This window comes from Lithobates pipiens, unplaced genomic scaffold, assembly GCF_037356315.1.
Source record: "Lithobates pipiens isolate NorthernLeopardFrog02 unplaced genomic scaffold, aLitPip1_a1.2 Scaffold_19, whole genome shotgun sequence".
NCBI classification, from domain to species: Eukaryota; Metazoa; Chordata; class Amphibia; order Anura; family Ranidae; genus Lithobates; species Lithobates pipiens.
In genome coordinates this window covers 141,892,495-141,919,064 of record NW_027507764.1, presented here as the reverse complement: position 1 = coordinate 141,919,064, position 26,570 = coordinate 141,892,495, and the positions used below count along the sequence as shown (strand labels likewise).

General features: G+C 41.6%; 1 protein-coding gene across 4 annotated transcripts in view; it reads right to left on the bottom strand.

Annotated features, from left to right (window-relative positions):
* The window catches only part of TAX1BP1 (Tax1 binding protein 1), a 160,157-nt gene that overhangs the window by 17,397 nt on the left and 116,190 nt on the right, over positions 1 to 26,570 (bottom strand). For 2 of the 4 annotated variants that reach the window (XM_077491348.1, XM_077491350.1), the window contains exons 8-16: positions 22,617 to 22,802; positions 21,108 to 21,362; positions 20,315 to 20,464; positions 19,942 to 20,029; positions 15,544 to 15,662; positions 14,519 to 14,644; positions 7,599 to 7,694; positions 2,582 to 2,768; positions 1,153 to 1,304 (exon numbers count right to left, since the gene is read on the bottom strand). In XM_077491348.1, coding sequence (XP_077347474.1) covers positions 1,153 to 1,304; positions 2,582 to 2,768; positions 7,599 to 7,694; positions 14,519 to 14,644; positions 15,544 to 15,662; positions 19,942 to 20,029; positions 20,315 to 20,464; positions 21,108 to 21,362; positions 22,617 to 22,802 — 1,359 coding nt within the window. The remainder of the gene's footprint in view (positions 1 to 1,152; positions 1,305 to 2,581; positions 2,769 to 7,598; positions 7,695 to 14,518; positions 14,645 to 15,543; positions 15,663 to 19,941; positions 20,030 to 20,314; positions 20,465 to 21,107; positions 21,363 to 22,616; positions 22,803 to 26,570) is intronic. The other 2 variants (XM_077491349.1, XM_077491351.1) reach the window with 2 other exon arrangements.

The following is a 26,570-nucleotide window of genomic DNA, read 5'->3' as shown; positions in this document are numbered from 1 at the left end:
ACCTTACTGCTGTTTGATCAGGGAGGTAAAAGCACTTAACCCCCGTTATTTCACTATGCAGACACATCCATCACTGTACAGACTTAGTCCAGTTATGTACTATAAATGTATTGCTGGTATAGCATGCTGAATCTAGCGTTATTTTATCTTCCCACCAATCACTCCACAACAGATATCAGAAATTTGGGAGATTTTGCATTATTAGCTATTGCCGTTTTATTGCTATGCTCACATACTTCAGGCTTTGGGAGCTGAAGGAGAAGTTGTTAAGGCAGCTTTGACACAGTGGGGTAATTTACAGTCGTGGTCAAAAGTTTTGAGAATGAGACAAATATTGATTTTCACAAAGTCTGCTGCCTCAGTTTTTATGATGAGAATTTGCATATACTCCAGAATGTTATGAAGGGTTTTCAGATGGATTGCAATTAATTGAAAAGTCCCTATTTGCCATGAAAATTAACTTAATCCCATAAAAAAAATTTCCACTGCATTTGTGAAGAAGGAAGCTGCAAACTCCACCACAGAATACTGGTGTCATGTTCCTGGCTATACAGTGTAGGAACATGTGAATCACGTGGTTGAATAGAAAAAACATATTTTGGGACATAATACAGGTTGCATACGAGTATTTCAACATTATTGCTGTCTAACTGAAATTCTGTCTTATATAAGTTTCATTTCTTCAAAATATAGGCGGTAATATATATATTTTTTAAACAAAATAAAATAATGGTATAGTAATATCAGAATGTCATGTCCTGGTGATTTATCGAAGTTGATGACAAGGGGATGACAAGGGGATGAGAAACATCTGCACAGAGAAGCCAAGTGTCTCCAAGTCTGCGTCTTACTTACAGTAGGATGAACATTACAACCCCTGTTAAATTAGCTACCTTGTCTTTCTGTCTACGATCCTGAAGCCAATTCATAAATCTAAACTGAGATCAAAGATGTTGTGTGCCATCTAGACACTAGGATTTATGCTGTGGGTAGAAGTCAACACTAGAAAAGAAATACAACGTTTCACTGTTATGAAATGTTCATCTAAAATAAGCTTTGTGATTATTTTGTTTTCAGTAATATGTATTAAATGTAGCAGTGGAAATGGTAACAAAACACCATTACTGGTTAAAACATAAAAGTTGGACTCACTTGGTTGTTATCATCGGGATCTTCCAGGCCATCCGGGCGGCTGAGGTTGCGAGCAGGCTGGCTGCAGACCACCTTGCTTTCATATTCCCATAAGGGCGCCTGTGCTGGAGGCCCCTGAACTTCATCTGGATTAAAAGCACCATCTGCCCCATCTAAGTACAAAATATAGAAGTATATGAACGAGGGGGGGAGTGTGTGTGTGTGTGTGTGTGTGTGTGTGTGTGTGTGTGTGTGTGTGTGTGTGTGTGTGTGTGTGTGTGTGTGTGTGTGTGTGTGTGTGTGTGTGTATTACAAAGGTCACAAATCCAAAAATTATACATACAGCTTTTCTCACAACTCTTTATCAGTGGTAAACACGTCCTCTAAAGGACAACAATCACCAACATCTCCGCATGAAATGACACACAGTTATAATACTGTCAGAGGACCTAAACTTTAAAAGGATAAGTTCACTTTTAGAAAAAAAAAAAAAAATTATAAATGCACATTTTTTTTTTTACCTACAATTTTTTTTGTAGGAGCCTGGATCAGCAGATCATGGATGCCATACAGACTGTCAGTGTAAGCTGCCTGCCAATACATCATGCAGGCAGTTTCATAAAAACAGGATTCAATGAACTACTAGAGCACTCACCAGTGCTCTGGTAGTTCATTAAGAACTACAAGCCGACAGCCGCAAACGCTTCCTTTCACTAGACTGGCTGACCTCGCTGCTCTCCAGACTTCACCCACTGGGTGCAGGGAGCTTGAGCGCACAGCCGTGGACTACAACTCCCAGGCGCAACAGCGGCAGACATGACGTCACTGACGTGAGCTAGCCCAGACTTCCTCTGAGTCAACCAGGAAGGAAAAACAAAACATTGTGAGCAGGCGGCTGCGGTGGCCATTATATAGGTTATAACTGCGCGGCTTACAAGGAAATTTATCAGTATCCTGGTGGACCAGTCCTGCGGGCCAATTGTAACCACTACATGGGCCGGTACCCTGGGACCCCTTATCTACATACTTTTGGAAATTAGGTTAGCTGTAAATGTGTATTTAAAAAAAAAATTATAATTTTACTGCTATTGTGTGCCATGTTTCACCCCTCCCTTACCATGCCCTTACTACTAAACTCCTCTTTACTACAGTGTTAGGTCAGGAGACCATGGAGATCCAAAGCTTTTTTTCTATATCATTCTAAACAAAGAACTAGTCTCTGTGTAATATTATAAACAATATATAATACAATATATAATACTCCCTATATGTTTCTTTCATCGTCATTAGCCCGATTGGAAATGGGCACAACTTTAGATACAGCTGTCTAAGCGTTCTCTATATGTATAGATGCAAAAAACAATATGATTGGTTGCTGTGGAGCAAAACAAAATGTGAGATAAGCCATAACACCTTAGACACTAGTAAACGCAGCCTATGATTCACTCACCTCTTGTTGCATGGGATGTATATGGATTTCCAAACTGTAGTACAGGAGGCTGGATTGGTATGATGGGAACAGCTCTGTGCTCTTCACAATAAGGATTGAAAAACTGTAAACCCTGGGAGCTGCTTCCTGATAATGTCTGGCCACTGGCCACTCTTTCTGACAGTCTTTCCAAACTGATTTCCAGTTTCTATAAAGGAGATGTAAGGAAAAGTAGCATTAAGCTTCTCATGTTTATAGTGAACCTGTATAAAGTCAAAAATGCAAAACAACAGTTGAAGAAAAAGGCTTTCCTTTTTGGAAGACAGTGTCTTAAAACACCATCCCAATGCTTCTCCCCATCTACCGCAAGTATTCAACACTTCTTGGATGTGTGAATTTCTGCCAACTGTGCCACATGTAGTGGTTCCTTATGCTGGCTCGTATATCATTACAGGATGTAGAAGCCAGCAAGAGGAAGAAAGCCGGCTAGAGGGGCAACAGGTATTCGACTCATCCAGCCAGTCAAAAACTTGCGGAGGGCTGAGGAACAGCATTATGGTGATGTCTCAACATACAGGCTGCAAGATAGTGAAGTGCAGTGACTTTTCTTTCTGCAGGTATTGCCATTTGTTTTGACCCTGTGACAGGGTTGCCTTAAACAAGTATAGAAGGTTATGTACCGTATATACTCGAGTATAGGTCGATCCGAATATAAGCCGAGGCCCCTAATTTACCACAAAAAAAGGGAAAACTTATTGACTTGTGTATAAGCCGAGGGTGAGACATGCCTGTCCATCCCTGTGTGTCCGTCCATCCCTGTGTGTCCGTCCATCCCTGTGTGTGCAGCCTTGTGTGTGCAGCCTTGTGTGTGCAGCCTACCTGCGTCCCGAGCCTGCGTCCCAAGCCTGTGTGCTTCTGCACATACGGCGGCCATGCCAGGATCGCCGCCCCTCTTCTCGTCTGACAGACGGCGGCCATTCCACTGTTCAAAAGCCGCGCCTCCGTCTGTGATAGGCGGAACACTCAATTTACCAGCAGTCTGTGTTCCGCCTATCACGGACATCCTCTCATCCTCGGCCGTAGTATGAGGATGAGCGGATGTCCGTGATAGCCGGACCACTGACTGCTGGGAAATTGAGTGTTCCGCCTATCACAGACAGGGAGGCGCGGCTTTTGAATAGTTGAATGGCCGCCGTCTGTCTGCTCGACACGCTGATCGGGTAGACAGACGGCGGTGACTCGAGTATAAGCCGAGGGGGGCACTTTCAGCCTCAAAAAAGAGGCTGAAAATCTCGGCATATACTCGAGTATATACGGTAATTAAATGTGATTCTGACCTATCCTGAAAATTTTAAAGTGAAAACTGATGTCTTAAAACACACTGCAGTGCCTTACTTAGTACTGAAACTCCAATGCTGCAATCTAAATGTTGAAAAATAGCATTAAGCAAATCTATCCAATGTAGGTTCCTGGCATTTGGTTTGCTTCACAGATAGCCAGTTTGTTTGTTTGTTGGTTGTGTCTTTCACATTATCCATTTGGTATACTATACACCCGAGTGTCTGTGCCATAGTATGACAAGTTTAAGTTGCATCTTCGTTAACTGGCAGCAAAGCTGACATGTTGTATCATTTTCAAAATAAGAAAAAATTTTAATTGCTCATGAGACTCACAACAGCCACCAAAGTGTATGCAAGTTTGCCAAATGGTTTACAGAGAAGTCTGTCAGGCAGCATCACATTTTTTTGCACTTTTCAGCAAAGCGGTTTCTTTAAACTGCATTATTGCATAAAGTAGCGTCTAATCTGCAGAATGATATAATTCATCCATCAATTTGTGTGATAAGCAACAAATCCAAAGTATCAATATGGAAAAATTCTGCTAAATCAAAAAATAAATTTAGCATCACGCACACAATTGTATTGATTTACAAAAGTATCCTGCTTAAAACAAATTCCACTCTAGATGTCTACACTTTATGCCCTTATGGGCTAGTCCATAAGCGTACACCCTCCATGCATCTCTGATTAAAAACTTATTTACATCTTCCTTGAATGAGTCATTCATACATTCAGAATTACTGAAGTCAAAGGTCATTCTGTACCTGCACTGCCATCTGCACCTTTGATGGTATAGCTGCACTGAGTTTACTAGACAGCAGTGCAAAGAATCCATTCACACTGTATGTGTGTAAATGTTAGTACAAATGTTTACAGTGCATAATACAATAAAAATTGGACTATTAACATAGAATTTTGTTTTGGTTCACGCAGCTTGATGGTATGGACCATTACTAGGGACGGACTGACCATTCGGGCACTCAGGTACTACCCGAAGGCCTGAGGCCACTAGGGGGCCCCATCAGGGTTGCCAGCCTCAGTAAAAGCAGGGACAGTTTGTAAAAATCTGCGTATTTTTACATCTGTCCCTGAAATGGCCACTGCCGACATGCTTTTGCTTTAGAAATCTCGAGATTATAGCTGCCCCGCCTCTCCAATGCCTCCTCAGCTAATGGAAGCACATTGTACAAGCCGCCTTCTCCAGCACGGCTTCTTTGACATAGAAGCAGGAGATGCCGACAGCTGGAGGACAGGGGAGGGAGGAGGGGACAGCCTGCAGCCTGATATAAGATAAGCTGGGCTGCGTTGAACAAAATTTTTTTTTGTTGGTGCTTACCCTGTTGTGCGTTGGGGGGGGCTGTGTTTCCTATAGCAGGGCTCCTCCTGTCTCTTAGGCTGCTGTTAGATCAATGTTCTGTGTGTGAGAAGCGCAATGCTTCTGAGGGAAGGATGTTCTTAACTTCTCCAATTTCTGCATCTCTGCTACACCTCCTCACCCATTACCTGCTCACCAGTACAAAGGCACAGCCTCCTCCTCTCCTGTATCCCCACATCCAATGTCTGTGAGCTGCTGGGGCACTGCAAGTACCAGCATGCCAGGAGATGGAGGACACAGCTCGCCGCTGCCTGACACGCTGCCTGTCCCACAGCTCACCACCGTCACCCGCTGCCTGATCCGCCACCAAGATGGGGTAAGTGCACGATCAGACAAAAAGCGGGTGGGCCGGGGTGCTGATAAATGCTGCCGGGGTATTACAGTGGCTGAATTTGATGAGCACAGTGGCTGCAATTAAAGGGCACAGTGGCTGCATTTGATGGGGCACAGTGGATGCTTATGATGGGGCATAGTGGGTGAATATGATGGGGCACTATGGCTGCATTTTTTCAGTATTTTTCTGAACTTTTCCCATTTTGTTTGCACCTCCCCAAAAATTTGGTGCACGAGCAGCCACTAGTGTATACTGTGTGTGTACACCGTATGATCAATGTGTGCCCACTGCTCCTCAACAGAAGTCGCTCTGACAATACAATGCAAGTGAAAAATCCACTTGTTGCCATTCGGGGCCATCTGAATGGTGCACTGCTGAGCTTGGCCTTTGATTAGGCAGCAGGGCAGGTCTGGGTGCACACCTGTGCAGTGACATCATGGCACACATCAAGCATGACTTATTCACATGCCCCACTGCCCAATCTGAGGCCAACCACAGCAGTTCACTATTCCGTTCGCTCTACGACTCACTTGCGCAGTTCAGAGCCTGCAATATGTGTTTTGTTTTTTTTAAAGCCTTTTCCCGCCAGCTGCCTACCACACTAAGCACTAAAGTGCAAAGGTGTGTGTAAGGGGACACTGATGGAAGGTGGCACTCTGGGAGGCTCTGCCACAGGGTGGGACTCTGGGGGCTGTGATGTATAGGGAGAATGTTGGGCCTTTGATGTAAGGGAGGACTCTGGTGTGAGCGTGGCGCTCATCCTGACTGCTATACTGTATATGTTTTGTTTTAGTACTTACTCCTGACCCACATACTCTGTACATTATACTGTACATAGATTTGACCAAGGTGTTCACTGTCTCAACAGTTGCTGGTTTTAATCAAGTTCTTCTGTAAGGTTGCCTCAGTAAGCCAAAAATATCCCTTTTTTGTGCATAAAAACATATATAATGGAAAAATGTTTTTTAAAAGCAAATGATCCTTTGGCTGAGATTTATTTATGTCTGTGAGATTATCAGTTGTGACACGGTAATTCGAATTTTATGGGTACAAGGTCTGTGGTATGTTTGCATTGTTTACAGCAGATGCAGATCCTGTGCAATCCACCTTTAAATCTCTCCTACTGGCCATGCCTATTGCTCGCCATGGTGCAATATGCATGCCACAGGTCATCATCTCCCTGGTAGGGGTTCCATGTGCAGTATTTTGCCCAAGGGCACATTATGCTGTTAAGGTGGCACTGCCCATGAGAAGCTCCTGGTGAATTTACTGGGTCACCAGCTCTAAGTCTCCTGCCACTCTGCATGCCGTTTGGTGCCCCTCCCATCCGCATGGATTTGTTGTGTCAAAAAGATGGCTGCCGCATGGTGGCCATCTGTAAGCCTGGGGGCCCCATAATCTCCTATTGCCAAGGAGCCCCATGAGTTGTCAGTCCGCCCCTGACCATTACCATATAAATCACGAATCCAAATTCAGCTTATCAAATGTCCATGTGCATGAGCCCTTAGTGACTCCCCTGATATGATCATCACTAAGCCTGACCACAGAAACAAAATGGCTGTTGAGAAAACAGGTGGGAATAACTGATCTTGGCACACTACCAATTAATGCCAGATATTCAGAGCTAGATGAAGAAAAAAAAAAAAAAAAAAAAAGACTTATTCAGGCTGTAGTGAGCGAGTACATTGGGCACATTTGCCCACAATTACCAGCATTCTTCAGAATATTTTCACCTATTTTACCATTCTAAAGATACAAGGGTGGTTTGCTTTTCTATCACAAATGAATATGCTTTTTTAGTGCAAGGCTTTGAAGATCCGTGGTTAGCAAGAACATTGATAAAACATTTTTATTATTTAGCGCACATACAAATTACAGAAAAATATATCCTATAGGTGGGAAAGCAGCATCTGACATGTCTACTTGTGTGTTTCAGCTGACCCAAGTCACTACATCCTGTCTGAAATAAAAGTTACAAAAATGTCTTACCTTCACAGTGTCCTCCAGTCTGCTCTTTTCACTTAGCAATACTTCAACATGGCAGGAGAGCTCCGAAATCTCCCGATCCTTCTCTGAGGACTGAATCTGCAGAAAGACAGTGCATGATGAAAGCTAAAGTTTTATCTAAATGAAACAGACCATATTAAACCACAGATTACAACTGCAATAAATAGGTAATATAATGTTAATAATTCTAATTCTACTGAAAAATGGGAATAAAATGTATTATTACACAGCTGACATCAATTTTTGCAGACCACTAACTTGCAGCAAAAATATACAGAGAATTATGTGGTGGCATTTATGACAGTTCTGTAACAACATTAATGGTTGGGAATGGTTAAAAAGTAGCCACTCTTGCTCATGTGCAACATATCATTTGAAATTAAACTTATTTACAGCGACACTGTCCTAGAAGAAGTATGCAGGACATGATTATTCAACAAATTTACACTGATGTATTGCTTGATTTTACACAGCCCCCTGCTGAGTTTCCTGCAGCATTGAGCCATGACAAACTCCTGACATCCTGTGACTGGCGTTTCTCCCTCACCAGCCAGAACAGGAAAGTGTTGGCTCCATCACAGAGAGGTTCTGCAGCATTTCACAAAAAACAGGTGAATGTTTTTTTGCCCTCTCTAGCAATTCTATCAATGGGGGTTTTTCATCAGGGACAGGATCTCTGATAAGACATAAGCCACTGTGATATAGAAGTAGTGAATGATGGGAATTAAAGAAAATCTGAAGTGACACAAATATGGGGACTGCCACTGCTTATCATATTCTGAAAATGTTAGTTACCTGGCTGCATGTGGTTTCAATATTGACATTTTTTTGAGTCACTAACTTAAGGTCACAGTCACTGAACAAATATGAAGCCAGTCAGAACACTCGATCTACATTTTAAAACATAAAACATGATTTGCTTTTAAAATAAACCTTGAAATAAATAATCCAGATTTAAAGTGTCAGCATTCACATAAGGAGGATATATTGTGCTGAATTAAATTGATTATTTAGTTATGGACAGATGCTGGTGGGCCACTCACTAGTTTTGTATGTCTCTCAAGGAACTCAAGCAGTCATCGCCCCTGTTCCATATCCCAAAACTTCAGCCACTCAAATATCCTGCTGCAACAGAAGTATCTAACTTTATTCCTGTATTTTTTACAAAATGAAGAAATACAAATCCAAGAGAGATAAATTATCCTTGTAAGGGTGGAAAATGGTAGGCCTGGAAATTCATAGCTCTAGCCTACTGGGTGACCATTGTACTTCTGAGCTAGCAATATAGTTAATTTGCCATTACAACAAAAGGTGAAAAAAACTATAAAACTACAGAGAAATTATTCTTTACAAGCACAATTAAATTCATTAAAGATGCATATCACACTTCCAGCATAACTATGCTGGCACCAAAGTAGCCAATGCTGCTGCTTTAGGGGCCCATGGGTAAATTGCCATGAAGAGGAGATGTTAGGGCCTCACAAACATTTTTCTATGGTGCTCTGTGATTTGTAGTTTTTCCTCTAATGTTTACCTGTCAATCTACTAAATATAAATGGAATTACTTGTGTAGCAAGGAGCCGGCTATCTTATCTGCAGTATCAGAAGACACGCTGCAACATTGCTGTAGTGAAAATTTGACTATGGTGCCAGCTAAGACTCTGTGTCATCACAACCTGCCAGCAGGGCAATTACCACCAGGGAGCAAAGCATACAGGGAATTGTAGTCCCAAGACTCAAGTTTCATATTCTAATTGAACTGCATACAGACACCATTGTCCTTATTCACCTTACTGATACCTGTAGTACCACAGAATACAATACTTTTTAAGCAAACTACCCCAGTGATCACTTCTCAAATAACACAGAAAGATCTTGCATTCCTTGCTCAATAATCCGTGCCAGTCAAATGGCTTTGCTCATTCTGGATTTCTCCTACTACAATTGTCCCAAGTGCTAGCTCAAGACCAAAGGATTTAATCTCTTTAACAAGGGACTACACCTAACCTCCTCCCCCCCTTTCCATAAGGGATTTATTTGACTGCACTCTTATAGACTAGACTTGCCTGAAATCCATTCTTAAAGGAGCAGGTTAAATTTCACAAGTTATGACAGTTTGCTAAAGGTTAAGCTATTTCCTTTATTATTTGCGCCTGTGAGTTGAGGGACAGGAGGGAGTGGTCTAACATAGCTAAAAGTCATTCCCATGCCCTCTTTTTGCCTGTCCGCATAGGCTACGCAAGTAAAACAAAGGTTGCTAATATTTGATTGTTCTTTGTTTATTACCATCTGATGTTTACTGCTCTTGCTGCTTTTACCACCAGTAGTGTTTTCACCAAGATATATTCATAAAGTGTCAGTACATGTTGTGCACCTTTGAATCCCTTTATCAAATCAGTAAACATACCTTCTGGTTTACCACACACAGTTTGTGTTTCTTTTCTACTGCTGTTTTACACTAATATTGCATATTAGGTGTGCCAGAGGGGTTGGGACTGCCAGAGGGGTTGGGACTGTTCTTGGGGTTGAGAGATAGACTACGGATCCAGACATACTTAAGCGGCTCCTCCCTGGGTAGCTCTACACTTGTAATATGCCCATCATACCGTTCACACCTTTCTCTAGTACAAAAGAAAAAAAGCTATTTGTATTTGTATATTTCAAAGTAAGGCAGCCAATAGATGATTTGATCTTCTTTCCATTCACCATAGATAGAACAAAACAACATTGCTGGAATACCCAATCAACACAGTCAGTGCAGATGGGGAAATGCCTCCCACAGCACTATTGTGTTCTACTTGGGGGGGGGTTCCTGGTAGGCAGAACATTACTGCTACCGCAAGCAGTAATTTACATAAAAAATCTGACAAGCTGGTTGTACGACGATGGATGGATGGATGGACGTACAATTATCCTGCTAATACATGGATCGAATCTCAGCCGGTCCCCGCTGAACCAGCCAAATTAAGCGTTTATTTTTCCAAACTATGAAATCTTGCCTATAGGCCGATTGTGCTGAATTAGAAAATAAAAACCAGTTAACTGAAAGTCTTCAGTGACTAAAAAACCAACATGACTTCAGCACTGGAGTCTGATTGATATTGGAGGGACAGGTTAATTTTGCTCAATGTGATCAGAATAAAGCACTCTATTCTGGAATGAAATACATTTTATCTGAGTAATCAAGTTAATAAAAAAAAAAAAAAAAAAAAAAAAAAAAGGACAGCCATCTATTATTTTTTCCTTGCTTGTAGTTCTTAAAACAACATGTCTTTGGCACTTCAAAGTGCGTCAAACCAAACAGCATACCGTCTATGTTTCACCACTATGAAAGAGATCCCACTGATAACAGACAAATTCAATAACACAGCCTGAGCCCACATAAGGACAAGACTGACAGAAATACAAATACACTTAATGGTCATCCTTGTTTGATCCTGATCTTAGTTAAACATCAGCTGCCTCACAGAGACAAAACCTGCACTATGTCGTTTCTGCAGGAACAAAACCCTAAACATGAAACCTCATATATAGAGTGTACATCAGTTCACAGTTTATTAGAAATAAGAAATGTATTCTGGGAAAGCTAATCTTCTGAAATTAATTTAAACCAGTACTGCCCAACTGGTTACCTTTAGTGATTTCTAAGCTTAAAAGTTTTTTTTAACTTTAACGCATTATACTTACCTCCGGGCAGCTGAACTGCCAGGGTCCCCACAGCTGGTCCAGGGATTTGAAATCCCCACGTTTCTCCCCGTTCTCTGTGCAGCACTTTCAGGACAGACCAGATCAATTCTGATTGGTCAGTGCCATCATAGTGAAGAGGGAGAAAAGCAGGGATTTTAAATCTCCAGACCCCTGGACTGACAGCCCAGCAGCCCTGGGAGGTAAGTTGAGTACAGCAGGGACCAGGGGGCTATGAAGGGTGTTTGATTTTTGTTCATCTTGACATTTTTTCTGTACTTAACCCCCTCAAACCTGCCCATTTCTTGCACGCAAACTCATTTGTTAGGTAAACTTGGGAGCTCAAAATAATAAGTGCCACAGAGGTCTTAAGGATCAGATAGAAAACAGTTCTGTTATGTAACTTTGAAAAGTAGTAAATTCACATTTCTTAAATTATCTTTTTTCATACGCAAAGAGCACTTTGATCTACTCTGATATTTTATATCTGATCCTCAGGAACTCAGTGTTGGCTGTGTTCTTGAGTTGGCTGTCTCCTTGGACTTGTGATATCAAAAGGGGATTTTTCCCAGCCACATCTTTGCTTCTTCCTCTTGTATTTTCAGGCTGAGTAAGATGATCAGAGTGAGCATGTGGGTGTCAGTGTGTATGTCAGTCTTTGAGATAGTGTAGATATGTGAGAGCATGTACTAAATATAATCAGAATGTGAATGTATGCAAGTTTTTGTGGTATTTTAATATTCCGTGACAACTATATCATGTATAGAAGGGGGCATATAATTATAATGTGACTGACACTAGATACCAGTGACTCTGCATGTGAAAAAAGAACAAAATATGTTATGCAGTCCAAGAACACTAAAATCCATAATTTTAAGGGAGTCCATTTTTAAATGCATCCATAATATAACCACTTGAATGACGGCCACAGCGCGGATGTGAATTCCCGGGAGGCAGTCATATGACGGCCTCCCCTGTGAACGCTCCCTGCATGACTGAGACTCAGGTGATCTCCAATCCAAGTAAGGGGCCGGTCCCGGCCCCTTACCATGTGATCAGCTGTCAGCCATTGACAGCTGATCACATGATCAAAACAAAAGCTCGGTGATCGCTTTTTTTTTTCACAGCTCATCTTAAAGGGACACCGGCCCCGAAACTGAAGAGGCAATAATGACTCATTTATGCCATATGAAAGTGCCCACAAGTGCTACCTATCAATGCCCACAAGTGCCACCTATCAATGCCCACCAGTGGTGCCAATCAGTGCCACCTAGAAGTGCTGCCCATCAGTGTAACCGATCAGTGCCCATCACTGCCAACCCATCAGTGCCGCCTCATCAGCATACATTAATGACTGACAAAAATTATCCATTTGAAAATTTTATAACAAAATAAAAAAAAAAAATGTTTTTAATTAGTTTTTTTACATTTTTTTTTTAAGAAAAAATAAAAAAAAAATCGCACAGGCGATCGCATACCACCAAAAGAAAGCTCTATTTGGGGGGAAAAAATTATAAAAATTTAATTTGGGTACAGTGTTGCATGACCACGCAATTTTCAAAGTGCATCAGCGCTGAAAGCTGAAAATTGGTCTGGATAGGAGGGGGTTTAAGTGCCCAGTAAGCAAGTGGTTAAACTACAACATCCACTTATGCGCCTCCAATACCTGTAGGCCTTTTGTGAGCCTGCCACAAACACTTCTGATATTTTTCACAGTGCAGTCGTGTGCTCCTCTGAAGGACAGACCAGCCATTCATACGAGTCCCCCCTAGTGGTACAGGAGCAAGCACTATCCTGAGCCCCACATGTGCACAGTGCCGCAGAGATAACATTAGCAGCTGCAACGCTCTTTCTCCCATCGCAATGCACATGTGCGGGGCTTGGAAGCAGGACAACACTCCCTCCTGCACTGCTAGGGGGTGCTTGTCCAAACAGCTGGTCCATTCTAGAGTAGAGCACAGGACAGAGCTGTCAAAAATATCTTAAAGTGGTTCTAAAGGCTAAAGGCATTCTATGCATGAAGGTAAAAAAAAATATGTTTCTGCACAGCAGCAGCTACCCCCCCCCCCCCAATACTTACCTGAGCCCCCTCGGGATCCAGCAATGTGCACAAAAGCCTCGGCTCTCTGGGGACTCTCACTCCTCATTTGCTGAGGGAAGTTGTCGGACAATGTTAATTCTGACAAAACGCATCAGGTGTAGTGCAGGACTGATGTCATGGTGTGCTTTCATCCTTGACTTTCCCTTCACTACTTCCATGATGGATGTTTTTAAACAGGGCTGTATTTCAACAGATTCTTGTAATATCTTTTTTTTTTAATACATTTTAGCGATGGTTTTACACTATCTGTGGATGCTTGGTATTCTTTTGCTTATGTCCTATGTCATATGAGATGGGAGATTGACCTGTGAACGCTGTGATTGCCCATACCGGTTCCCCCTTGGAAGGTTTGGCAATCTCCATACAGGATATATGGTTGGATTGTGCCTTTCCATTTGACTCAATACCTAGAGTATATGGGTCCATGTGCTCTGGTAAGCGTGCTTGCTACATTTATGGTGGTGGATCACTGAATGATTTGGGAGCCACTAATTTATCATCTATACATGCTGAAATTCACTTATCAATCTTACTTGGACAGTTCTTTTGGTGGTATGTCATGTTGACTCGCAAGATTTTTTTTCCTGTTTTTTTTTTTTTTGACACCTTGGACTTATTTTATATTTTACATATTTAGAAGTGTTGATTCACTTTGATTTTTTTCATTGTATTTTCACTTAACATTCGCCATTGTATTTTCACTGATTAACTTTATGTGTATGCACTGTTTATGTATACATTGTTGCTTGTTAGCACTGAACTGAGTTTTATGTACTGTATTCTATTTTCACACAATTTATGTCAATTGAAGTGCTAGCAGCTACCTTTACTCTCATAGTGCAATGCAAAACTATTGTTACACATTAGAAGATCTATTACATATATGGTCCTGTGGATAGTGTTGGTTTATAGTGAGCATTTATTGGGATTTTAGAGGTTTTTCATTAGTGGAATATTATGTTCCGTAATGAAGTTTTAATTTTAAAACAGCATACTAAGAATGTTGTGGTTCATCTTGTCCATTGGTATCTTTAAAAAAAAGAAGTATTTGGTTGCTGTTTTCTTTTCTTTTTTTTCTAGCATGAAATTTGTCTGTGTGTTCTGCCTAAGGACATACCTTATACTGGTCTTCAATAGCTGCTAGCTGTAGCTTGATGCTTTCATTAACTTTCAGCTGTTCCTTCCACTTCAACTCCATCTTGGCAGCACCATCAGCAAAAGCACTGCATTTCTCCTTTTCTTCCTGGAAAAACAAGAAAGCATCAATTCCTGTACAACAAAGTAATAATTAAAGCATTTCAGGGGCATTTCAAATACCACTGCATACCTGTACAATGCTGTACATTCTTCTTCTCAGCGATATATATTTACTAAATTACCTTCCACCTCCTTTTAAATGTCTACTGTCTATTCATGATTGTTAAAATTGACTGTTTGGCATGGCTGATCTGTACACAATAGAGCCTTGATGTGTGCAAAACAAAACGTTCACTGGAATTACAAACTGGAAACGAACTGGCCAAATATTTTAAGGTATTCTAAAGTGGTTCTAAAGGTTTTTTTTTTACTATAATGAATTCTGTGTATTAAGGTAAAAAAAAAAAAACCTTCAGTATGCAGCAATAGATCAAAACAATATTTTTGTTCACCTTACCCAGCACAAGGAGCCAAATATCTTGTACTTTCAGATATGGAGCACGTGACAGCACAAGGCTACTCTGTACTGTCTGTAGCCCTGTATAAGAAATGTTCCCCTGGATTCGTAGCATAGGCAGTGCTTTCCTTCACTCCAGGTGGCTAAACATAGTGGCACATGGAGCCAATATATGCATGCTGGGAGTGGGGGGCTAATTTAGGTGACTTGTTGCTTTGTCTTCCAAGAGCAAACACAGGTTTACGTTAAAAGCCATTTAGAATGTAGTGTAGCTATTAGTAGGGCTAACCATGCTGAGAAAGTCTCTGGAAAATACCAAGAGAAAATAAATAAAGTACCCTGGTTGGCATGGCTATGGCAGAACAGGTAATGGTTGCAAATCTCATTAATCGGCCAGGGTGAATTCTGTATAATAAACAATAAATTAAACAGCAAAAATCCAAATATGACTAGTATAGTAGTGTTGTAAGATATGATAGGTCACTTACTGCCAACATTTGCTTGCATTTTCGATATTTCTCAGTTTTTTCTACAATTTCCTTGCTCATATCTGCCACTTGTTCTTTTATTACAAATTCAGGTACAGAGTCAGAAGAAAATGGATTCACTGCAGGAAATAAATGAAAGGGGTGTTCACAAGTACAGACTCACAGGATTATTACTCTGAGTGTTCCATTTCCTTTTACAGTCTAAAGACAGTGTGTGTTTGTAGGACTGGGATACAGACATTAGATAATAAGGGCGACTGGGGCAGGGACTGGTGTGAATGATTCAATGTTCTCAAAGGCGTCTTTTAAATTACCTCTATTCACTGGTCTTTTCTATTGCATCTGAGAGTATACTAATGTAGCATAATTATAATTTCTATTAGACTAAGGCTCTAGTTTCACAAGTTTTTTTATACTGCATTTGGGAGTGTTGGGATGCTCTTATGCATATGTTCTCAATTATCTGTGTGATAACGGGTCTAGTAAGAGAGTATCCATAGATTATTCCGGTGGCCCTATACTGCCAATTCTCTCACTGGTACATGTACCCTAAAATGTAGCCTTCTGCATGTGAGAGTTTAGGAAGTGATTTTTAGACCTTGGGTTATATGCTAATATCTTCAGGTGATTGGACACTGGCAAAAGCTTTGCTGGGATTGTACTCACCCCCACCCCCGGTGTATCCATATAATCTCACCCACTCTGTGAGGTTACAGCTTTTTAGCAAGCAGTAAGGAGAGCACAGAGGGAAAAAAAAGAGGAGGCATTTGTGTAATGTACTGTACTCCAAGAGATTGAATTTATACATGCCTCAAATTTTTCTTATTATCCTAATCATACATTACAGGATCCAGGGATTGATTCTTACACCATGGGACTCCCTGAGCAATAATTTTAGGGATGGGCAACAAAAGCCAAGGACCTGAAAATAGAGTTGAAAGCAGAAGCACCTTGCATTCAAAGCATAAAATCAGCAGAGGATTAAAAAGCCACCTGTTAAATAAATGTAAACAGAGAAACAGGTGGTGGGTCTGCAAAAACAACAAACAATGTTAGAAGCTGTAAAAGGCCCAAGAACCCCAATAACTTTTGGAGTATGAGCTCGGATAGGGAGGAAGGGAGGGACTCAATTCCTTGAAGCAGAAACCCCTAAAAGGCAAGATTTCCAAACAGCCGGGTGGAGGGGGCAATCTAATAAGGGGACCACCCTGTGAGGAAACGCCAAACAGCCATATATGAGAGTCTTGACACTCCCCCCCGCAACAGGGTAAATCAACATAATTATTGGCATGCCTTCAAGGCAGGGCATGGGAAGAAAAATTACTTTCCCATAGAGGATCAGAAGAAAAGCCCCAGGAAGGCAAGATCCTGGCTTCCAGGACACCCAAGAAGAAGCAGGGGGAGCCGAGACAGAATTACAGCTGCCAGGCAACAGAGAGAGAAGATGGCATCCCCTTGAACACAATGGGAGGGCCCTGCATGGGCAAGATCTCCTGAGGAAGGTCCCAGAGAGACAAAAAAAGTTGCAACAGGCAACAATATGCAGAGGAATAAAGTGTGAAACCAAGGTGTTAGAAAGTCAATATAGGAGATCTGTAGGGTACCAAGGGCTAGGCGTTTGATTCCAAGCAAAAGACGTTGCAGGATAAGGAAAAGGAACAAGTTCTGGGATGAGTTTCCTATCATCATACTAGGTGAAAACTAGCTCACATGATAGATTGCATTGCATATTCCTGGGGGAATTTGTATGTACCCAGGAAAGAGGGGGACCCCAATATATAGGTTGGAATGTGCCTGACTGGTGAATATAAGTGAATTTGAGATGCTGGTCAATCTCTGGATGAAATACTGAAGATGTTTGGTTAGAAAGGCAGGCAAATACAGGGGCATCTACAGACCCTGCATAGGGGTCTACTAAGAACAGTGGAAATGTGACCTTTACCAATATTAAACCAACAGATGCATTCAACTGGTAGACAAAAGTCAAAGTTTTAATTGAGATGAGAGCACTATGGCTTCTCAGCTTGGAAAACAAGCAACTGGGTAATCCACAGCCCTAATATGGGAAGGAGGCAAATATTAAAGCACAGTGCAGAGTCTGAGGTGTGTAAGCCAAGATATGTGGGAGTCTTTCCAAGTTGAAGTAAATGTGAATAAAATCAATATCTGGATTAGACCCAAATACCATGGGCAGTACAAGGACAGAGGAGGAACTTGAGAAGGATGCGGGATCAAGTGCAGATGCGGGAGAAGTGAGAGCATCCGCATTTAGGCACATGGTTTGAAGAATTAGGCTAAGGATCCTTGGAGTAAAAGGTCCCCAAGGTACCCTGGGATTTGAATGTTCAGAGTGATTAAAGGTCTAGTAATTTATCACCACAATTGTGGTGATTTTTTTCAGCTATGTAACAACTACCCTGGTGTGTGGATGGATGGGGAATATAAACCTTCACGATTGTGTTTATAGTGTGCAATTCTACAGGAAACCAATTAGGAGCCTGGCTACTGAGGTAGCTTGAATAGATGTTGAGACATGCACCCTCAAATAGACGCGGTTCCCTGTACGGGATTTGGAAAGACCTTGCAATTTTTCTTAAAAAGGAAGTAGATGACTGTAAAGACGCTAGGAGATATGGGAAACAGTCTGCTTTTTGTGAAGCAAGTAGGAACAAATAGTAAAAAGGAAGAGAGAGGACCGCAATAGACACGATTTGTGCACCTTTCCGAAGACAAGAATAAAACAACGTCCAGCACATGCAAGCTGCAGCAGATGTTGGTACATAACCTTCCAGGGGTGGAAGAGAACCTTTAATATGAGGAAGGCTTCTAAACAGGTCCGGTGGGCTTAGAGATGGAGGATCTGCAGGAAAGGATAGACCTGCAGTAGATGATGATGCTACCTGGAGGGTGATGGAGTGGTGTCAGTGGAAGACCTTGCTCCAGGAACAAGGGAACTTGAGGATAGGAACTTGAAGTTTACTTAAAGCCTTTAGTGAAATTCCTGACATTTCTTTTCCCCCATGTGCTCCCACTCTAAAGCACCTGTAATTCTGTAGAGTACTAACAGAATGGATGCAAACGGAGAGGGTTCGGCATGTTCAGTGTAAAGAAGCTACAATAACCCAGGTGCCACCTGTGTCCCTAGGATGTCAGGCAACACATGAGACAGCTTCAGCAGAAAGTGACAGCTTGAAGTGTGTAGTTAGGAGTCCCAAAAGGACTACATCACTATTCAGAAAGAAACTTTTGGTAGCGAGGTGGAAAACTGCCAAATTTTAATAGGTAAATGCAATAATAACCACCTTACCTATAAGACCAAATAAAGCAAGATAATAACAGAAAGGGAAAAGAACAATGGAAGTGCAAGTTACTCCATAAAATGTGCCTTCAAAACTTCTTGTGTGCTTAAAGAGGAGTTCCTCCTAAAAAAATAATTAAAAGGCAGCAGCTACAAATACCACAGCTGCTGTCTTTAAAAAAAAAAAAGGACACTTACCGGTCCAGGGTGCCCGCGATGTCCTCACCCAAAGCTGACCTATCCCTCGGCTTCGGGAGGAGGCGCTGGCATTTTAAGTAAGGGAATCAGGAAGTGCGGCTTCAGAGCCTATTACTGTACACATGGGCCCGAATGTCAGATGGTTTATATTGAACCAGCCAGTGCTGCCTGATATTTGACCTGTGTGTACAGCCCTTTAGCACTGCAGTGTGTCTTGCAGGATTTAATGTAGAGTATACTACAGATCCAAATAATGAACCAACAAGATATGTATAGCCAGGAACCGGTATGTAAAGGTACAAGAAAACCCGGTCTTACCTTGTCCATGTAGCCAGCCCCGTTACACTCCCAAAGGGGTCTTCAAGGTCTGGGTACCAAAGGAATGGACCTCAGCCCTGGAGAGCACCCAGGGTATGGTTCTCAAGATGTACAGTATATCTAGGGTAATTAATCTGCAAACTGCCAATGAGCAATATGGCAATAAGCAGTCAGTTCTTGATAGAAGTGTTGTCAAAGAAGAAAAGGAAACTGGTAAAAAAATAAAATAAATACGTTTCCCACAGAAAAAGGGGCCAGTTGCCTAAAAACAGTAGCAAAAAACTCGAGCCTCACAGAAAGGACAGGATTATATGGGCACACTGAGGGGGATGTTGTTCCAGCAAAGCTTCTGCCGTTATCCAATATTCTGAAGGTAGCGGCATATAACTTATGGTTTAAATATCAATTGCAGTGTCCTGTACCATACAAGATATCATATTTAAGAACATCTTAAACCAATATGGTTTCTTTGTAAGCATATTGCGAACTGTCCATACACTATTAAAACTACAAATTCACCATACATTAGTATTTCAAGGGTATGGCTATTTTAAACAATCTACTAAACAAACACGTTTTTTTACCTGATGGAGAAAAGTTTAATGCCTCTGCACTTCCTGCCTCAGACAACACATGCACATCTGTTCCCTTTTGTTTCTCTTCTGCACTCTTCTGATATAAGAGAGGGAAACAAACAAATTAACCAAACCTAAAAGCATTTGCAAGTTATTTCACATTTTATGTACGCTTCTGTGTTTCCTACTCATGAATAGGAGTGTGGATATACTGCTAATGATTTCATATGCCTGCATAAGCTGTAGTGTTGGATAAACAAATGCTTTGAATTAAGCGTAAAGCAGAAACATAATAAACACGGCATAACCTTTTTACATAAGGTATGTACACACCACTTTAAACAGCCGCAGTTTAACACTATTACTAACACAGACTACTTACCAGCTGCTCTGTGAGCTTTACAACTTGCTTCTGGAGTTTCTGGCATTCCTTAAATTTATCTTTATAGTGATCGGCTGCCATTTGTAGCCTCAACTTCAGGTCTTCAACCTCTTTTCGAAGCTCTTGCTCCACTCTGCTGCTCTCTGTGTCCTAACATGGTGAAAACATTTTTCTTATTAATCAATTATAAATCTATGTAAGAAAATAAATCCCTAATAATTTAAATAACAAATGGGGACCAGTCTCAGCTTAAAGTAGTTGTAAACCCTCACATATATCTAGTGAAGTGAACAGCCTTAGATGATACACAGAGATGAATCAAATTCTCCTCTCTACACCCTTTCAAAAGGGCAGATTATGTTAAAAATCTTTCTTCATCGGTCAGGAGCACAGAGGAGGGGGCTAAGGGACTGCAGTTAGTTTGTGAGAGCTGACTGGAGGAAAGGAACACACAGCCCTTCACACACAGCAGAACCATGCTCTGACTAGAACAGCTCCAGTCTGAGCCCCCCCCCAAAACAAATGTATCTCACGTGTCAGGAAAACTTCTCAGAAGTGACATTCTAATAACAGAGGAAGCACCAGAGAGAAACTGCATGTAGAGCTTTCGGGAGAGATAGTAAATACTACAGATATATGTGCTCAGATTCCATGACTGAGGTTTACAACCACTTTAAAGGATAACTTCACCTTATGTAACATGTTACACCCATATTCAAGCGGTGATATGTTACAAATCCTCCGATGCCAGGTGTATGCTATCCATACTCATGTCACCACAATTTTATTGTACCTGTTCCTTTTTTCCATGGACAGCAACAGGCATTTGCTTTTGTGATTCTCGTAAGGTCAATTGAGCCAAAGCATCAGTAAGCTGCTTCTTCACACTCTCTGTCTCAAGGCGTGATGTATGCAGGTCAGACATGGTTTTATCACGTACAGTTACTGCATCACTGAGCTCTTTGGACATGAAGGAAACCTCTTGTCTGCTAGATTGATGTTCATCTTGAATCTTACGAAGCTGATGTCTTAACAAACCAATGTCTTCCTGTGGAGTATAAATACAAGGAAGTCATGAATTGTCCACCAGCTGTGAAACAATAGAAGCTTTAAAAGGTAGCCTTACCTAAGGTAAAAATAGTGCTATGTAAGTCTTCAAATCAATGCTTGTGTCCATGTGGGGCTCCCTTGGATCCTAGGACAGGCTATATACATGGAGAATGACTGTCAAATGCCAGAGCCTTTACTGCCCACTGACATTCTGGCATGTGATAGTTGTAGAATGGGGAATGGGGGTGGCCTAAGCCTGGTACACACTATTTGTTTTTTTTCCATTCAATTCAGTGGGTTGAATAAAATAAACCTGTCAGTTCTGGTCGAAGCTACTGTACTAACGATCCACTGTTATTACAGCAATCTCCTTCATTAAGCTGTTGTGTTTTGACAGGGGGGCGGTCTGATCAGAGCTTTCCGCCACTGGCGAATATCGCTGATCGGGAGCCGGTCAAGTCCTGGTTTTCCAGCATGCTCGTCTGACAGATGTCAGCCAAACAGCTGGCTTTTGTCGGACTGAGTGCCTTACACACGGGCCGAATGTTGGCTGGTTTTTATTGAACGACCTTCAGCCCATGTATAGGGGGCTTTAGCACCAGAGAGTGTAATAGCCTTATCATGACCTGGTCAAAAGTCTAATCTCTATTTATAGACTGGGTCTAAAATTCAAGGAAGCTCCACAGGGGCATATGGACTAATATGAGGACCAACATAAGTACTTGTAGACACAAACACAAAAATGTGTTGTTTTTTTCTTCTACTAAATATGTAATAGACATAAATACAATTCCAGACAACATGACTTGAACAGACCATATACTAATTGAACTTACACACACACACACACACACACACACACACACACACACACACACACAGTCCTCCTCCCTTCTCCCTACAGTGGGACCAAACTATATAACCAGCCAGAAAACATATCAGTTGTAACCACAGAAGCATTTTGGGCATAGGCGAAGTAAAAATAATAAGCTAACAACTATATAATAATAGGACCAGTTCGAGAACGAGTGCTAAAACATTATTCGCTGATATGGGCAAAATTCCCTGTACTTCCATCAGTTTTCTCAGACTACCCAATTGTTTCCTAGGTAGCCATAAAAGGTCAGTGGAAACGTTATGAACTAAAAATTCAGCTCACATACAGGACAGATACTTCTGAGCTGTTTAAACAGAAAATATGACATGCCATCACTGTATATAAAGTGTTTCCACCACAGAGAGCTGCTCTCACCTTCTCTGCACAGTTTTGAAGCAGGTCCTTGCAAATCTTTTCCTTATCTTCCAAACAGAGCTTCATTTTACCAAGCTCCTCCTTGTAGTGTGTAATTAAATTTTCCTTGTTGGCATCCAAATTTTTTAGTGTTTGCACCTCAGTAAGCAGCTTGGTGTTTTCGATTTCAGTATTTTTTAGATGAACCTGTAAAAAATCCCCAGAAGTAGAGCAAGCATAACTATGTACCCAAATGTATTTATCCAACCAAACTGTTCTGGGCTGCAGGGTAATAAGTATAAGGAAACTAACCATTTTGTCCATGCAAAAATGAACCTTTTGACCCCAGTCACACCTGAACACTTTGTAGCCTAACGCTCCAAAATGTTCAACATCCTAATTTCCATGGTATTTAACAGTGTCTGTTCACATCTGAGCATGGTGTCACTTGAAGCTCCACAAAGTACAGAAGCTTCTTTTGAGCTACAAGCTACAAGTGTTTTTGGCCCCAGTAGATTTCAATAGGAGCACCTAACCAGAGTGACAAGTGCATGTATTGCGATTTTTTTCCCCTAGTAGTTAGCTTTCCATTGGCTAAAAATATTGAAAAACATTAAGCCTCAGACACCTGCAAAATGCTCAAATAAAAAACTAAGTTGACGAAAGACACTTAGCTCAAATGTAAATGAGACCCTAAAGGAGAAGTAGACTCAAGCAAATGTATTCTTTAAACCGTGGATACCGCACTGGCAGTAGACATTCTTTTGCCTAGGACCATTTTTTTTATCCATTCTGCCATACTCTGTGAAAGCAAGGCAGCTATCATATCAGTGAAGAAAGCCAACTCTATCTAACCTACTCCCAGATCCATACTCCTGATGATATCAACTGTGTAATGCAATGACCACTGGTGCAATGTCACATGGATCTGCATCAGGCATAAATGATTTTTTTGGGGTTTTCCTCTTTAACATTAAAAAAAGTGTTCAAAGATTTTAGAGCAGTCATACCAAAATGTAAGATCAAATTTAACAGTAGGTAAAAAGGTGAAAATGCGGCTTCTGAAGGACTTTTTCAATCTGCATTTTTTTATTTTTGTTAATTTTCTTGAGGCTTATTTTATTTTTAACCTGGGTTTCCAAACGTTTTTTATTTTAAACAGTTTTCTTTTTCTGAACTGTGCTTTTATTGAAGCATTTTTTTCTTTTCCAAACCACAATTTTTAGGCCTGTTTTCCAAACGATGTGGTTTCCAAACAAAAGAACTCGCTGCTTCAGATGAGACAGGAAGCCTAATGATATCACAGGTGCCCGCCTCAGCTCGCCTCCACATACATACAATCAACACTGAAGAAATGGCTGCCCCAAAGCTGGCAAATTTCCAATTTTCACCTTGTAAAGCCTTCTTTTAACCACTTCGGTACCGCGCTATTGCCAAATGACGGCATTAGCGCGGACCTACATTTCCGGGACTACGTCTATTGACGTCGTCCCGTGTACGAGCGGCCTGCGCGGCCCCTGAGGGGCGCGCGCGGCGCGCTCTGTGATCGGCGAGTCCATGAGACTCGCCTGATCACCGATCCGTGCAAGGGGTCGATCCCGACCCCTTATCACGTGATCAGCTGTCAGCCAATGACAGCTAATCATGTGATAGAACGGAGCCGGTAATCGGCTATTATTCCTCCTCGCGCTGTCAGAAAAAAAAAAAAGCCGATCACCGGCGGGCGTGATCGGGACATCAGTCCCGATCACGGCCAGTAATGTAAGCGCTCACCTGCCCCCTGCCAGTGCCCACCTGCCCCCTGCAGTGCCAATTTAATAAAAGTTAGTGCCCCCCGTCAGTGCCACCCAGCAGTGCCCACAGTGCCACCCAGCAGTGCCCACAGTGCCACCCAGCAGTGCCCACAATCTGCCTCAAAGGTGCTGCACCCCAGTGCCGCCCATCAGTGCCCATCAGTCCCATCTATCAGTGGTACCCATCCGTGCCACCCATCCGTGCCATCTTATCTGTGTCCATCTTGTCTGTGCCCATCGGTGCCGCCTTATCTGTGCCTATCAGTGCCCACCAGTGCAGCCTATCAGTGCCCACCAATGCAGCCTATCAGTGCCCACCAATGCAGCCTATCAGTGCCCACCAATGCAGCCTATCAGTGCCGCCTAATCAGCGCACTTCAATGAAGGAGAAAAATGACCCGTTTGCAAAATTTTAGAACAAACTATTAAAACATGATTTATTTTTTTTATTTTTTTGCATCTTTTTTTGTTTGTTTAGCAAAAACTAAAACTCCGAGCTGTAACTAAATACCACCAAAAGAAAGCTCTATTTGTGGGAAAAAAATGATAAAAATTTCATTTGGGTACAGTGTTGTATGCCCGCGCAATTGTCATTCAAAGTGCATCAGCGCTGAAAGCTGAAAATTGGTCTGGGACTGAGGGGGGTTTAAGTGCCCAGTAAGCAAGTGGTTAAAAACAATGTTTTATTTTAAACTTGTATATTTGAAAATAAAAAGACAGTTTGGGAAAAAAGTTAAAAAACAAAAAGGCATAAAGAGGATCTAACATGTTGGAAACCACATACAACACTGAAGAAATGGCTGCACTCCAAGATCTATCAAAATTCTTCTGTTCAAATAATTTTATTGACAACAAGCAAAAGGTACAAAATGGTATTGATACTGTTACAATCGTTTGCAAGGAACTGACATTGGTAGCAGAGCTGTTGCAGAGGGAGATAAAGGAAAATAGAGGAAATGTGCACTAGTGCACACATAGTGGTTTGCGTTTTGGCTTACAATAGAATCGCATATCAAAAAAGAAAATAAAACAATGAACATGTTCATGTCACTAGATTATAGGCTCAAAAATTGTTGGGTCAGCCAATGAGAGGAGAGACTCTGCCCGAGCATCTATCAAAATTCTTATTTAATAACGAACATCCCAAGTGTTACAGACAGTTCAAATGGTAGATGCGTTTCACACACTAACAGGTGCGTGCATTCATTACCAATGAATAATGAATAAGCGCACCCGTTAGTGTGTGAAACGCGTCTACCATTTGAACGAACATTTGGGATGTTCATTATTAATAAGAATTTTGATAGCTCTTGGAGTGCAGCCATTTCTTCAGTGTTGTATGTGATTTTCAACATGTTAGATGCTCTTTATGCCTTTTTTTATTTTATTTTTTTTTTAACTTTTTTTCCCCAAACTGTCTTTTTATTTTCAAATATACAAGTTTAAAAGAAAACATTGTATTTAAAAGCAGGCTTTACAAGATGAAAATTGGAAATTTGCCGGCTTTGGGGCCACTCACAGATTTAAGCCCCAACCACCAGCTCTCCATCTAATGAAATTAAAAGTATCAGAAGAGCATCTCAAAGAAAAACACCAATGCAGTCTAAAACTATTTGGGTAAACAACACCACTGCATCTGTTCTGCCTGTGCAGAAAAATAATGCCATTGGTGGATGGCTACTTGTTCCCTCTTTTCTGCCAGCCCAATGCTGGTTTTCTATCATGCTTGTCCAACAGAAGCTAGCCAAATGGCTGGCTTATGTCAGACCAGCTGCCATGCAGACAGGGGCCAAATGTCGACCATTTTTTGTTGAACCAGCCACTATCGCCCAACATTTGTCCCTTGTGTATTAGTCTTAAGACCCCTTTCACACTGAGGCGCTTTACAGGCACTACAGTGCTAAAAATAGCGCCTGCATAGCGCCTCTCCTGTCTTTCCAGTGTGAAAGACTGAGTGCAGGACGCTAAAAGAAGTCCTGGAAGAAGCATCCTTGGAGCGGTGTATACACCTCTCCTGCCAATTGAAATGAATGGGCACCACTGGCAAAGCGCCAATTTGCAGGACGTTTTAACCATTTTCGGCCTCTAGCGGGGGTTAAAAGCCCCCTGCTAGTGGCCGAAAACCCCCACAATCCCATGACTAGAGGTGAACCGATATATCGGATGATATTTGGCATTTTTT